Source organism: Cephus cinctus, unplaced genomic scaffold (genome assembly GCF_000341935.2).
Source record: "Cephus cinctus unplaced genomic scaffold, Ccin1 Ccin1_scaffold2608, whole genome shotgun sequence".
NCBI classification, from domain to species: Eukaryota; Metazoa; Arthropoda; class Insecta; order Hymenoptera; family Cephidae; genus Cephus; species Cephus cinctus.
This window is the reverse complement of record NW_014334309.1, coordinates 57946-74019: the sequence shown is the minus strand read 5'-3', so window position 1 is coordinate 74019 and position 16074 is coordinate 57946. Positions and strand designations below refer to the sequence as shown.

General features: G+C 38.6%; 1 protein-coding gene across 2 annotated transcripts in view; it reads right to left on the bottom strand.

The window, feature by feature from the left end:
* Positions 1–1198: 1198 nt before the first annotated feature.
* Positions 1199–16074, bottom strand: part of LOC107274274 (proline dehydrogenase 1, mitochondrial) — an 18707-nt gene continuing 3831 nt past the window's right edge. The window contains exons 2-13 of one of the 2 annotated variants that reach the window (XM_015753260.2): positions 8618–8826; positions 7621–7802; positions 6263–6327; positions 5840–6024; positions 5527–5529; positions 4738–4912; positions 4514–4624; positions 4281–4412; positions 4006–4205; positions 3837–3925; positions 3472–3715; positions 1199–3142 (exon numbers count right to left, since the gene is read on the bottom strand). In XM_015753260.2, coding sequence (XP_015608746.1) covers positions 3510–3715; positions 3837–3925; positions 4006–4205; positions 4281–4412; positions 4514–4624; positions 4738–4912; positions 5527–5529; positions 5840–6024; positions 6263–6327; positions 7621–7802; positions 8618–8826 — 1557 coding nt within the window. In that variant the 3' untranslated portion in view covers positions 1199–3142; positions 3472–3509. The remainder of the gene's footprint in view (positions 3143–3471; positions 3716–3836; positions 3926–4005; positions 4206–4280; positions 4413–4513; positions 4625–4737; positions 4913–5526; positions 5530–5839; positions 6025–6262; positions 6328–7620; positions 7803–8617; positions 8827–16074) is intronic. The other variant, XM_015753261.2, reaches the window with a different exon arrangement.

The following is a 16074-nucleotide window of genomic DNA, read 5'->3' as shown; positions in this document are numbered from 1 at the left end:
GGTAACTGGTATTTTATGAAGTGGAAGTCCTGGCAATGACAGCAAACAGAAAAGCTACTTCATTTAGTGATTAGAAATGATTCTAATGTTGATATTACATAATTCATAATGAAAAAGTAAAGAAGGAAAAAAGCGAGAAGCACGGATTGTCTAACAATACCATTATAAACTGACTAGAACAGTGAATTGCAGGGCCACAAACATATTTCCATCGCAGGATCATCTATATGTGCGCAGGGGAATCTGTCGCTCCAAAAGAAACGAAAAATAAAGAAGCTCAAGTCCATAACTTCCGGATGGCCAAATAGATATGATATTTGTGACCCAGCATAGAAGTAAGACATTGTAAAATAGCATCGAAATTGCATATATTAATTGTATTTCACTAATAATAAATATTAACTTATTTTATATCTACCGATCTCTTAGTCAACTTTCATTTGTTTTTTCTCTCGTATTTTGAATTAGATAAAAAGAAATTCCATTTTAGACTTGCCCGAGAAGAAGCAAACAAGATACGCATCAGACGCTTATTGGAATGTGGAACTAAACTACGTGTACTAACCAAAAGCATATATCTCTGCAAATCTACTAATGAACAATTTATACTGGAAATAAAGAAAACGATTAGAATAATTAGCGCTGTACATAACAATATCGAAAATTAATGAGCACGACATATCGAGACTAGATCATCAAGTGCTGCCAGTGTTTCCGGTATGTACAAAAGAAACGCAGATCACACTCCATATATAAAATATAATAAATATTTCACGGGAAAAAATAGCAAAATTCTTTTGACAACTGTTCGATAAAACTACAACGGGTCTTGACGCGAATAAATTTACTTTTGCTCTTTCTCAGGTTGTCATAGGCTCTCGTGTAAGATCAGTCTCGTTCTACCATGCATTTAAGATACGATGTCCTTGGGAAGGACATAATTAATAGTCCTTAACACATGACACGCAGTAAGTCCCATAACATTACTTAGCTAAGTTATTGTCATCATCGTCATCATCATCATCGTCATATGAACGAGACACGCGGAGAGTGAATTAGCCTGTAGATATAGTTGGGTAATAATAATAATAATAATAATAATAATAATAAATATTAATATAAATAGTACAATTACAATCTAATATATCTGCATTAACGATATAAACAAACATGTGGAAACACTTAGCTATAACTTGTATAACTTTAACAATGCCCCTTTATTTATTTCACCAATTAATTTTCTTTTCCAGTTTGCATAGTTAACATGATTCACAATGATTCGCAGTACTAATTTCAATAAAACGTAACACATGCGTACTATTATCAAATAAAATATCTTAGACTGTATATTCTCGTTAGATACAATTTATTGTTGATTTTGCTATGTCATCCGATCGCTATGACAAGCTACAATAAGCTTCGAGATCGTAACGGACTGTACTTGCAGTTCTTGTTTCAAAAGAGGGGCTATGGAAGGTTGGAGGTGAAAGGTCGAAGTTTTAAAGGATTTTAAGGGAGGGAAAAAAATAGCATGAGATTGAGATAAATTTACAGAAGAAGAGGGTTGGTGGGATTAACGAGTCGACAGGCGAATTGGCGATTGGGATAAGCAACAAGGGACGCACAGGAGGTTAAAGGGAAATAATGAAATATGAGAAAATGGCAAAATACGCAAGAGTCGTCATCATCATCATCCTCACGAATCTGTCTGAACTCACTCGCGATACTTGGCACATTTTCATGGAACTCAAAACCTTCTGCGAGAAAAGAAATATTGAAAAACAAAGTATCAATATGCGCGCAGCAGCTGCTCAAGTAGTGAAGGGGGAGGAGGGGAAAGGTTGGAAAGCGCAAAAATCATTTAGCACTATAGCCAATTTCTAAAAGATATCAATACGCGACGAGTTTAAGGATGCCGTGTCGATTTCGACGAACTCGGACCTGCCTATAATTCCTTATCGTTCGTTTCGTTAAGATTCTCTTAGAAAAGCAAAACACTTTACCTATTGCGTTCCTAACGCTTGTAGCGTATCCCTTGGTAATAATTCAATTGGATTCGATTGACCAAACATTTATATGGACGACTCCGAGCGAAAATGAGTATTAGTTATAAAAAACTAAAACTTAATCAAATGAAATTGTGTCCTATTCGTCGAAACGTTTAGTCAAGAGTCATTTAAGCTTGGAGCTTCTCACCTTAAGTTTTCCTTCATCTTGTCCTACATCAGTTATGTATGAAAAGATAAACTATAACCACTACAGACGGTTACTTACTTTTGTTTTAATCTCTTTTCAAAATGACTTAATTACTGAATGCAATGCCTTGTATTCGTCGGAGATTAGGTGCGAAGCACCTTCTTCTCTCTAGGTTTACTCGTGTTTACCGTCGATGCGCATGGCTTAACAATTATCGAAAAACACAATTCCTTACCTAACGCAGTTACAACTCCGCAGGGTTTGTACCGATAGATGACTTTCATATCACGTCGTCGATTCTTCCTTACCGATTGGTCTTTTTTTCTCGTTCATTTATAATCACACTTTTGCTTTACATCATTACAAGCCAGTTTCAAACTACGAACGTTAAAAATACGTTCCTGCGATACACGTTTGTCTCGTAAGATAATCATGCAGTAGGCTTTACAGTACTTGACCCATTGACACATGTGTCTCCCTGCTACGGTACTTACATGTTCTTCGAGTAAGTACTTAAGCATACCTCGTGCCAATGTTTGTGTGATGGAACATTTTTCTATCTTCTCTCTCTCGCTCTCTTTCTTTTTTTTTTTTTTTCTTTATCACATCGCCTCTGTTTCTCTTTCCATCTCTCATGTACAAAGTTCGGAGAAATAGAAGTGCCGTAATGACGATGACAATTAGGACTGTCTATTGTAACCGAACTGACAACACGATTTGGAGCACAGAGGGAAATCACGCAGACACGATATCAATAAATAATTAATTTACACAACTGGCATTTCTTGAGATTCTTCTGCGATGTTGCTGGCCTTAAATGTTTCTACCCTGACACGTAGCATCGCTCCTTTACTAGAGGGATCAACGGCAGAGTAAAAATGCAGAAGACCCGAGGAATACCTTTTCATCGAAAATTGTTTGGCATTGCGAATCCACTACGTTGGACCTGAAAGAGAAAAAACATTGTTAGGGTTAGCGATGGAGTTATAATATGTTCCACAAGAGTTTTTTCTAGATCACTCTCTCTACAGAGGTTGGTGCACAGAGTGTTTGAAAAAGAACTTGTAGCTGTAATCAATAGAACGAGCTTGGACTCTTGAAAAATTAGAGTGGCCAGTATGTTGTATCAGGTAGTTAGCGGTCTTGGTATAATAACCTGACCAAATGCCTAACTATGTCGCCTGGAACTTAACTTAGCATACTGGTCGAATAAAGTGTCGCTTAGCAACTGTTAAGATTTGCATGGATTTTCAATTATTAATATTAAATTCTTACTTGACTCGAGTCTGGGAGATGCGTTCGCGTTTTACAGCTCACACTGGAGTGTAATTGCCCTTCGGTGTGTAGAATAGTTGTCCTCGCAATATACGTCTAATTATTTCGCTGAGTAGAAGCTTCTTCTCTTTCTTTATCTTAGTCAGGACGCCCCTGTTCTCTTGCGCTCGACGCGATAGATAGGGTAGTACTTCCTTGACGGGACCATAGGGGATATACTTGTACGCCGAGTACCCTGATTGACCTGAAAGTACATTATTACAACGTAAATCAAAACGCTCTCTGTTATTGAAGGTATTGTTCTCGATGACCGTCTCTCTTCCTTTTTAAGAGGATACAAAAAACGTTTTTCACTTTGTACTTACCAAGAGGGAACGTGATGTAGTCGCACATGCCGAATAACTGCCCAAAACAGATAACCTTGTCCTCGGGAGAGATTCCTATTTCCTTCATTCTATAAAAAAAGAATAAAGATTATTTTATTGGTCCACAAAAGAACAAAAGAAAGTAACGAAAGCAATTTCATTGACGTACTTTTCAATTGCAAAACGAACAGTATTCTCATTATGGGAGGCCACCATAATACCAATTTTTTTAGGATCTTCTCCCTTGTCCTTATACTGTTTCATTCTACGCAGACATTCCATCAGAGTCTTATGATAACACTCTGTCGTAGCCTCGAATGTCGGATTCGTCGGGTCCGGATAACCCATGGCAGCTGCTCTTGCTCTTTCCTATAGAAAAGTATTCCTGTGGGATTCTATGTCCAGCAATAAGGGGTATCGTGGAAAAAACCAGCTTCAACAAACCTGTTCAATGTAAGCGCCCCGTACGATCTTAGCTCCGAAATAGAAATTCTGACGTTCGGATTGTTCAAGATCAGTTTTGACCTCATTGTATGCATCCTGCAGGTACGTCTGGTACGTATTAAACACCACAGCCTAGGAGGAGGTAGACCACATTGACATTGAATGCTCATTCACTGATAATCTCTGTAACGAGACATACTTGAGACTACTATCCCTGTGTAAGAAGAAATTACCTTTTTCGTATTGTACTTGCGCATCATCTCCAGTGTCAGCCGTGATATCGCAGGTTGGAAGTAGGTCTGCTCGGCATCGACCATTATGCGGACGTTTAGCTTGTCAGCAATCTGATAAAGCCAATGAGAAGCCAATGAGAAGAAGGAATTGAACATTGATCGAAACGTCATTCGATTGAACTAGAGCTATATTGACTAACATTAGCATAAAGAAAAATACGTACAGAAACGATATTGTTCAACCGCCTGATCATATTTCTGAACATTTCCTCTTCCTTGGTGGTCAGTTGCGTCATTAGTCTCACCATCTTTCCTGTCTTGATGTCCGGTACTTGGAAGGTCTCGCTCAACTCATAGTTTTCATCCAGAATACCACTCCATGGGAACAAATGGATGACACTGTCAGAAAGATTTTTTTATTATTATCACCATTCAAGTGCTTCACCTAAATAACTATTGCCATGCTACTGCAACGATTAGAAAATTCTCTGACTTTATTTCATACAAGTATAAAACACTGAATTCGAAGATACAAAACAAACAGACGAGGAGTCCCCACAGTCATATCATCCAATGCGAAGGAAGCATATTTATATGGATTATACAAATGACAGTGGAAACTTTTGCACCATAATAGTAAGTACCAAATATCAATAACTGATCATGAAACTTATGTATAATATAGTAACTGAAGAAGGCTACGTCGAATATCATTGAAAGTACGTTTTACTAAGCGAAGCTGAAGAGAAATGTTATTTTGATACATGTGGCTTGCAAAAACATGAAAACAGGTACGAAGAAACAGTGCAATGCTCAAAGTAGCAAAGTATTCTTGTTAATACTTTGCACGAAAGGTCAATTCATGATATCATTATGAAGATCTTTTTTTGAGCAGACTGAAAAAAGCGAACTCTCTAAGCAAATTCAAACAGTCGTAATTCCATCCACAGGAAAATAACGGACCATGCAAGGAATCAAAATAATGTCAGTAAAAGATAAACGTATGTCCTTACTTTCTGCACGTCCAAGAGAGCATCCAAAAACAGAAATAACAGCATTAGAATAGAGACTTTCGATTGGTTCTCATTTGTTGAGTGAAAGAGTCGCGTTGTTCAAAAGTGTAATTGATAGAAGAACAAGCTGCGGTTCATATGCTTTGGAGTGAATCGATAAAGCGTCAGTAACAAAGAATAATGAATAGGGAAGAACGTATGCACGACAAAGAGAATCTTCGCTTGTGCGAGCATCGATCAAGAATTGAATTTGCGAGAAAAAAATTTTCAGTGTAAATTTATTTCGTGAATTGTCAACGCTTATTCAACGTACCCTTCCTTATCCGACTGAATTTTCTCAAGGAACTTTTGTACCGGGGCAGCGTCCCTAATATGTGCCTCTTCGAATTTCTTCTTGAAATCATCAGGTTTTGCATGGTGAGCCAAAACCGCACCTTCACCGCCAACCACGTCGGACATGTATTGACGTGCTCGCATAATCACTTCCGACAATTGTAGCTAGAATATGAAAGTCGTCATGACATTAATACGTATCAATGTTCTTTCATACTTTTACATTAAAAGTCTTTGTTAAACAGTGAAGATTCGAGTCCGCTGATAATACTGAATGATAAGCTCGACTGTATAATTAAATAACGAATGGAAGAATCTATAAAAGCACTTCGTGCACCCTGTTAGAACAATAAGAGAGCTATCGGTATCAAACTATCGGTATAAAGAAATACAATTGACTTACTAAAAGTTGGGGGCGTCCTAGAGCCGTCAACTTGACTGCCGTTATTCCTAAACCCATTGACGCTCCTGCATATGAAAAGCAAGTTATTTTTTTGTGACATCTTGTTTACTTTCTCCAAACAATATATATATATAGTATATACATATAGAGAATATAAAAACAAATGTCCCATTCAATAAAGTCACAGATATTCATTGACATCCATGTTAACAGAGGTAATTAGAGAAACGATTAAAGAAAAAAATAGTGAAAAAAGCCAAAATGAATCCCATGCTACTTTCTTCAAAGAAATAGATACGTATGTTTATTATAAATGTACTATTAAAGGTCTAGGATCTAGGAGGGTCTAACTAGAATCCTTACCAGGATTGGGATCGACTTGAGTGTTATTCGTGAGCTGTAATGAGGGATATATCAACTTCAAAGTCTTTTTTTCATCCGCTGTAAAAACGTTTCGTGCCATGTTAGATGATTATTACAAGCCATGCATTGATTACAGGAACTAACAGCCACGTCACAAATCCAATGAGACGCTTAGGCACACAAAGCATTTGGGGTCTCTCTTGCGGTCCAAGGGTTAAAACTAGAAAAGAATGTGGACTCAGTGAGAAGATGCATAAAAGTTTGAAAGAGCACGTGGTTCCTTAGCTATCAATTATTGATCCAATGATATTGAGAAAAGCATCGAATCACTGAGTGAAGGAGAAGTAGAAAATTGAGTTCTCAGTTATTTCATGATGAACGTTATGTCACGTCGTTGGCTGAGTAACATACAAGAGGACCTAGATCCTACTGGGTATTTATAAATCATAGAATTTTCGTCGACTCCTAAACGCAGGCTGTTAGTATTTCTATGCATCGACACTGTCTTCTGGTAACTGTCCTAGCTTCAGATACTAAATGCAATAGACATTCGAAAACAAGTATCCTTGAGCTGCCCAGGTACCATAAAACAAGAACATTGTACTGAACAATTTAGTTATCTAACTGTTCCATAAAACAAAACTCAACAAGAACCGAATACTAATATTGTAAATGAGAACCTGATGTGTTAAGAATCTCCAACGTCCTTGTTTCGCAGAAAAGATATAATAACAGTAATCATGAAAAGCCATGACATAACGCAATCACAATGTGAACTCGTAATGCACTAGTACAATCTACAGCATAAATTCCAAAAGCAGAGACACCAAGTATTATGTCGATACAATCTAGTAGTTTGTTTAAAGCTAATCCAATGATAATCACAGTGAGACTGTCATAAGAACGTAAATAACAAAGAAGTTGTGCCAAAAGCGTGTAAAAGATGGTACGGCCGGTGTTACTGCCACAAAAGATGGCAGAAGACTAATGCTGACCTGCGACAGCCTCCAGAGACTTGATGAAGATATCCATGTTCCTCTCGCAGGACGCTTCGTTCAGGTAAAAGTAGGTTCTGGCCGACGACACCTTGTACCGCCGATCAGCGAATGATTTTTCTACGTGATATTTCTTCAAGGTGCCTTCCTTCCTCTCGTCACCAGCTTCCGACACGGAAGCTCTGCAAACAATTGATAACAGGTTAACAACCGTGACTCGATGGCCAATTCGTAGGAGTTTATAACTTCTACTTTAATTACAATCATAACGTAACATTCACTGGGTGCGTATTCTGAATTTTGGCAAGTCGCCTGAGCAAAGCTACAAAAGTTACGATATACTAAGTTTTAATGTCGTTAAACCCATTAATGCTTGACAAATTATTGCTACGTAAAATGTAATGGGTATCAAGTATAAATGGTATGAGTTAAGAACATTTACAAATGTTTTGATGCAAGTAAATATCAGTCAAGGTGGTACAAGTGACAAGTCATATATCCATTTAAGGGATAAATAGTAAAATTGTGACTTCCAAGTTTGTATTTAAAAAATTATTAACTTTCTTGCCTGGAACGTAGTCAAGAAAGATTCTAAGCAAAACCATAAGTCTTGCATTGGGTGCCCCAATTTTTGTGATAGTGAAGAACATTTTACGTGAATAAGGAGACTCCAGCGAGACTCAGCTATATGTACTCGGATCAATAGTCTTTTACTAGGGCAGTGCACCTCCTGGCGGAAGGATCGATTTTTCATATCTGACCAAAAATAGGTCCAGTGCTCAGGATTAGGAGCAGAGTGTCATATTTTTGATCTGAGAAGAGACTAGTCTCAAACCCAGATGAATGGGTCAAAAGGAATGACGCCTTTCCGTATTCGCAGTGAATGATGATCTCAAAGAAATCGTCTTTGGAAAATGATAGCGTCAGTAGAACCGGTTCCAGTTCAGGAGGAAGCCGCCGACTAGTAGACTTGAAAAAAAAATGAACTGCAGCTTACTGGACTTCTCGTCGTTCCGCCTCTTCCTGGGTGATGTCTTCTTCAACGGAGTAGTCCAGGATTGGTTTGACACCGAACTGTCGTAATCGGTCGAGAACCGGTCGGATCGAGACTTCATCTTCACCGGCAACAAAATGCCCGTAGAACGTGCGCTTCATCATTACCGTGAAGAGTTTCTCGCCCAGAATAGCGTTAGCAAGTTTCATCAGCTGTAACGGAAAAACAAAATTTTTATTATAATTATGAATTAATTGAAAAATTATTTTCATCCATTAACAGGTACGTTTCAGGTATGCACCATAAGATAGGCATGAAGGCACAACGGAAGGACTGATACATTTTATTCGTGGGTGAAAGAGAACAATAAAGCATTTTAAAAATACCATTGAAACCGTCGTGTACTATGGTACAGTCCAGTCTAGGTATAAACCTCTAGCTCCGATTGTAGGGGAAGTATTTCTTAGAATTGCGGCTTCGCCAGCACTGCGAGTATAGTCTATTGTGTCAGACTACTGGCTAGAAGTCTAAAGCGAACTCTACTGTCTTAACACCAAGAGTCCACGTGTTTGAACATAGATATATTCTTTAACGAAAATTTCATATGGTGTTTATAACGAAACGTGAGTCCCAAAACTCGGCAGCGCTTTGGAGTGGGGGTAAATTTCCCCAAGCCCAGGAGTAAAAGAACGTAGGGGAAGGCGCTTATAACAAGCAGACTTATAACCAGACCGGACTGTACAAAGTTTGAACTTCGTTTTGTGTCTCTTAAGACTAAAAATAGAAGGCTTTAGCCAGACATCTCAATTCCAAATTACCTAGGCAAAAGTACTCTACCATTACGTGCAACTTATGTCAAACCGACGTAGTTCATCCCGTCAACCTCTCAACTTCGCTTCCCTCTCGTTTGTTATTATCAATCAGTAGATTCAATATGCGTCTACTATGACGCAACTTTTAGTAACGATTTTCGAAACGGCGACACGTCCTAACGTTACGGAAAAATACTAATGCTTTTTACTCCATTTTCTTCGGTGGGATAATTTTCACTCTGCACTCACGTTCATATTTTTCCTTCAATTTATAAATGGACGATCAATCCTAACGTCAGCCAATATCCACAATCTAAGTGGTACACTGTTTCCTATAATTGAGCCACCGTCCAATCATCTAGTTGAACCACACATATTATACTCTTTCAAAACGTCACGCCTTATCAGAGCAGACAATTCATAGTGTTCCGGTATTATTGTCAAAAGTGACGTCACTGACCGACAGTAACACTTCACAAGTTCATTGCTCACGATCATAGCTCCGGACAATTTTCTTTATTGACTGCTGGGTACCACCAAACAGCAGAATCAAATTTCCGCGTATAATATGTTATATCAGAGCACCTCGAGTGAATTTTAATCGTAGCAAAACACCGTTCCTTTGTACAGCTGAGAGCAAAGAAAAGGTGCTTAAAGATACTATAGTAAATCGATGCTATTACACCACAAAGAAAGAAGGCGATTGCTCGGTCCCACAAGTGAAAAAGCTTATCGGAGGTGCCATCTTCCTGTGACGTTCAAAAGAAAAGAGCCAATCAAAACAATCGTAGAACGAAAGGCCCGAATGTTCAGTAGCTTATAACAAAAAGATGTTACTGAATTTCAAGCAGCCGTGTAACAAAACAGAACAATTGAATGTGCCTCACGGTACGAGAGCAGCTGGCGAGCCGCAAGTATTTTTCCACGCGGTAAAGTCGATTCAAAAATTTCGCAGAGCTATAAAAAAAAGATGTCAACCAGCATCAACCGACGATACCACGCATGCGCGTGACTCGTACTTGACGCAAGACTCGAGCGGCGCTGGGGTATTGGATTATCCGAACAGGCCTTAACACGGGTCAGGCCTCTTACGTCTGAAATAGACCACAGAATACAGTTTGCATCGTCGGCGACCCCGATGTCCCATTAGGAAGTCAAGCAGTCTTTGTCATCGTTTCTCTCTCCAAGGTACGAGACGTCGGAGGTAACTCGTGCGCCAGTTTCCCAGCACTCGCAGCCTCAAATATATAGAACAGTAGAAATATTTTCTAACCGTCATTTATTCTTTGCTCAACGCGCGAACTTTCATAACTCCCTGTATAAGAAAAAAACTTCTTGACAGCAGTGTACATTGCCCAATCAGAGTTCGTTCAATTGTCACAATTTAGCGCCGAGGCCAGTGTACCGAATTACATACATGTGCTCTGTCTATGATGTGCTGGAAATCCGTGTCAGCGTTTTTCTACTGAGGGGTATCAATTTCAAAGAGACCTTTTCGGGCGGATATTTGATGGAATCCAAACAAACCCTTAGCTTCGGATAAGAATATCAATATTTGAAGAGCCTCGATAAACAAGATAAATGAATTGACAAATATTGCCAAATATATATATATATATGTATGTATGTATAATCTGTATGAATGAATTGGGGGATTTTTCAAAATCATTTATACCACATAATATATTATCTAGGTATTTGACAAGGATAACCAGGATAACCAGGATAACGTTGACTCCTATATCAGACGCAGTTCACTTTTCACGCTACCTGTGTTACCCTTTAAACACCTGCTGCGTTTGTTGTATCAGAGATAGTGAAGTTTACGGAAGGCTTGAACGATTTGCTTTTTGTAAATATGTCATCCGATAAGCGCCGCGTTACGGTCTAAGCTGAACAGAAAGACTGACGGTACACAAGATCTTTTCAATATTCACGCGACGACGGTTCCTGGCTAAAAGCAAAAAAATGATCGTAACATGCCGGGGCTGATTAGCGTGATAACTCACTGTTAAATAAGAAAACGTTGTAGTCATCGAATGAGAAATTTCGAGGAGCCACCAAAGTCTATCTCCTACATTGACGCTTTAATCAGTTATTCGTTAATGAAATATTCACAAGTATAATGGAAGAGTATCAACGAAGGAGTGATAAAGGCTTAGGCCAAGGTCATCGTTGTAAAGGGCTGAGGGGAATATACGTTATCGAGTCATTAGGATAAACCGTCATCGACCGTGACAGATAAGCATGTAAACATTGCCGTGATCTGTCAGAAAACACGCTTTCCTTAGGACTTATTAATCTCGTGCAATCATACGTTACACTCATTTGACGGAATCACTGAATATCAGATATGTCAAATCCTGCGACTTAAATCACAAAATTATGGCAGATATTAGCAATGAAAATTACGAGTGATATCATGATGCAGGTTAATCAAATAGATTATTAAAAAGTTGATATCACTACTCAAGGTGCACAGTCAACAGTAAGATACAAGAAGTCAGTGATTAATCCGTCAGACGATCAGGAAGCATGTGAGAAACCGAGTCACGTTGTTCAGGCGAATCCACACGTGATTCCTTTTAATGTTTATGGAATAGTTCGTCTACTCGCCGTCTGTCCACCAGATGGCCATGAGAACTCTCCATTATAGATTCACCTAGAAGCAGTCTCTCCAGTCCAACTCAAGAGGGTTCAGGGTTGACTAACCGATGCGACCCGAGCCAAGATAACTGACCCATATATTTAAAATTCTTGTAGCATCAGAATACGCGAATTTCACTGACGTTAATCAATGATTAGACGATCTATTTCGGTCGATACTATTTTTAATGCGCGTCGTTAACGCTAGATGGCCAGGTGGCGAAACTCGAACTTCGATCAGTGTACGTGTACCTAACGAAGAAGAGCAAACCGGTGTGAGCAAGTAGCGCGTGTAAGAAACGAAGATAGGGGAAGAATATCTGAAAGATGAAGTAAAAGGTCAAAGTCTGCAAAATGATCAGGGTTGATGCGGAAGTCTCTTGTTATCAGCGCATACCGAGTATAGGATCTCCGGGTAAATTCGGATTTGTAGGCAGCGTCTCTAATTTTAAACGGCCGGTGAGAGTGTGCGCTCTGCGCAGCTTTGAGCCGTCGCTCCGGTTATAACCAGTTTAGCAGCGTTGAACTGCTGGCCGCCAATCCTTTGACCGCGTGCGTCTTGCGCAACATTTTAGAGGGCGTCAATCCTCATGCGTCTCGTCAAGGTTATCATTCTAAGTTAGGTATTAGCTCCTATAGTACATACTCCATTGATTTTGTCATCGTCAGAATCCAATATATTCTTTTCTCACGTGATCCGATTGTACCTCGACACCGAGTGCGTGCCATAAATAAAATTCAACCTGTGACCCAGATACTAGAGAAACACGTGGGCGTTTACAAAGTTCTCTTAGAATGCGGCTCATTCGCCAAATTTTGGCTGACGGGATTACTTGAATCTCGCCAAAAACTTTGTAATTATGTCCATTGTTCCATTTATTTGTTAATTCTTAGTTTTTCGTGGATTGGCGGGAAGTTTTGAAAATCATTCGGGTCAAGGTGTTCAGCTATTAGATATATTTGCCAACGTAACACCGTTGCCTATTCGTAACATTCTTCTTTCTGCAAAATATTCCTTGAATTGATCCAGCGGATACTGTTCTACGTTTTTACGCAATTCTGTATACATACAGCTTTTCCCATCATCCACAATTTTTCAACGTGACCCTGCAGTTCATTGTTCCCATGGAGTTACGCGTTTAAAGTGCAAATTCAAGTTCCTATAGTTACGATCAAATATAAAACTCATTCGCTTTTTTCGACGGGTGAGTCAGAATTTTTAAGACTTAATAAACCTAGGGAACAGAGGCTACAGGAAAACCTTTTACATTCGCCGATCATCCGTCGCCACGTTGTCAATTTTTGTCTTATCGAAAGGACGCTGCGGTTTATGTGGCGCTACAAGCGATTTTACATTTCCGTTCATTCAAATCCGTCCGAAGTAGATAGCATCCACGAGCGCACCTTGTCGCCACGTCACTGGACAGCTCATACAAAAATAGAGTAAAAAAAAATATGAAAAGCAAAATGAAAAGCAAAATAAAAAAAAATCGAATAATAAACTTTCCATTTACACAAATTTTGATTTATGAAATCGGATTAGAACCGATTTAGAAAATTTCGATTTTACTGAGTATCTTCGATCTTCTTCTTTGACAATATTCATTACAAACACGAGTATTCAATAATTCGCTTGACACACGACGTCAAATTATCTTGGCATAATCAACAAGGAAAACTAATCGAAAGATCGATTGGGTCTAGAATATCGTTACCTGAGTCATGCATATATCGGTTCTGTTCTTAATGAGAAAGATAACGAATGTCTGCAGACATTATTAGCGTGAAAAATTTCCACGACGGTCGAAAAAATTTCTAGAAGAACAAATACCCGTTCTTTTTCATACATTCTATATACATATATAACATTCAGATATCATACTCCAAGACTGGCTTGTAGCGTTAACGGCACGTAAGCTCTGACCAAGGTACCCACCTACTTGCGTACGTCCCGAAATAGTCTGGCTCTTACCTAAACGGTTATCAATCACAAAAAGACTCTTTTAATGCGACCAGCTGCAGCCTGCAGTCGAATCGAGGGTAGAATAAAAAGGAGGCCATGAGGCCATCGAGGATACAAGGGAAAATAAAAATTCTTTCAATTTCCCCCCTTGCCCCACCGCCCCGAAATACGAAATGATATTCCTGTGAAAATTCCTAGACACTATGACAAATGAAAATAAGGTACTGGCTTAAAGCTATCTATAAAAAATTGTCGTTGACTAAAATTCTTGGTCGCGACGCCAACACACGAATGACTTGAGGTAGGCTGACCTTGACTCGGAAGTGGTGAGTCCGAAATACTGTTTTACCATCGGACCTATCTATACCGCCGCTTTGTCGCGGGCTTAACGTCTGTTGTCATGGAATTTTATTTCGGATTGCGGTTAGTTGCGCAACAGGCCCTAATTTCTAATCGGTAGAGGGCAATGTGATTTGTCAAGACTCGTTGTTAAATCGTAGGGAAAAGCAATCGTGGATCGTCGTTTGATAAAAAATTTTTATTTTATCAAAGAATGCGGATAACTTCGTATCCTATTGTGAGCACGCCATTACCCATTTTTATAGGCTCCTAATAAATCAGTCCGACGGTTGATATGACTTTTCCAGATATTTCCATTCTGCCGTTACACGACGATTTCAAAATCGATTATTTTACTTCTAGCGTATTTCCATATTTTGCGAAAATGACTCGGCCGAATTATACGTGCTGGCACTACATAATTATCGAGGCGTGTATCTCGATAAATTTGAAAGGAACGAAAGATGACGCCGGTATACGGCAAATTCCACTGTTAAGTAACTACTGATATTATTGAAAGTAGACGGTCTTACATTTTCACCATATGACGTGTCCAAAGCAATAAGTAATTCGTCATCGCGACTACAGGTTAACTACTGATCAAAAATTATCACGAGGATGGTCAATAAAATCGCGTTCTACTGCTTATCATCAAGAGACATTTGGTACCTGAAAATTTATATAAAATTTCAATTTTTTTTGCCACGTATGCTTCTACATGCGTCCTATAATTATAATTAACGATTCTCCATTAACCAGTCTCTAATGTTGAATTTCATATCAGCCAGACATATATCGAACAGCTGTATAATAAAAATCGTATAATCTCTTTATCTCGCGTAAATATAACACGTTCGTTTCCTCGAAAGAAACGATTGGATTTTCGATCGATTTATCAGGTCAAACATTTTCGAAAAACACGTCAGAAACCAAAGTCGGACCGAATGCAAAATTTTTAAGACGATGTAACTAATGTGTAACTCATAAAAAAAAAAGCCGATCAAATTCATTTTGAAACTATTGCGTACTATGATAACACGTACTGAGTCTATCAAAAAAGTTTGTTCAAACAAAAAATTGGAACACTGTACCTACCTCAACGTAGATGTAACGCAAATAGAATTGAAGATGTAATGTTCAATGTCCAACGTTCAATGTTTACTTTATTTTAGTTTCTGATCATGTGACATTTCTCAACACCACACGCCGTGACGCCTGTCGACCCCTTAAATTAGAAAGCAACAAAGTAACCACAATCTTTTTCAAATGATTCCTATTTATAACTTTTTTTTTTCAAAATGGATAAAGACTCCTATCAGCTGATCGAGCCAAGACCTAATTCCACATACAAATATATCAAGGAAGCCATAACGCAATCCAAACCGTCCTTGCGCCATTGAATGACTCAATTAAGCTATAAATAAATTTAAAAATTATGTTCTCATAATAAATTCTTCTCTTGGCCAATGACAGTATCGCAATGGCGGTCAAGCAGAAACTTCAAAAAAAAATTATTTCCAGTCAGGCAATACCATTCAAATCTTGCTGCAAAACTCTACAGTCTGAAGTATCCAACGTATAACGTATTGCAGTAGTAATTCGACTCAGTAGGATTTGAATGATCGATACGAAGTCAGATATACATAGTCTGACTGTACAATTGGCTAATAGTCATAACATTATAACTCTTGAAAATCCCG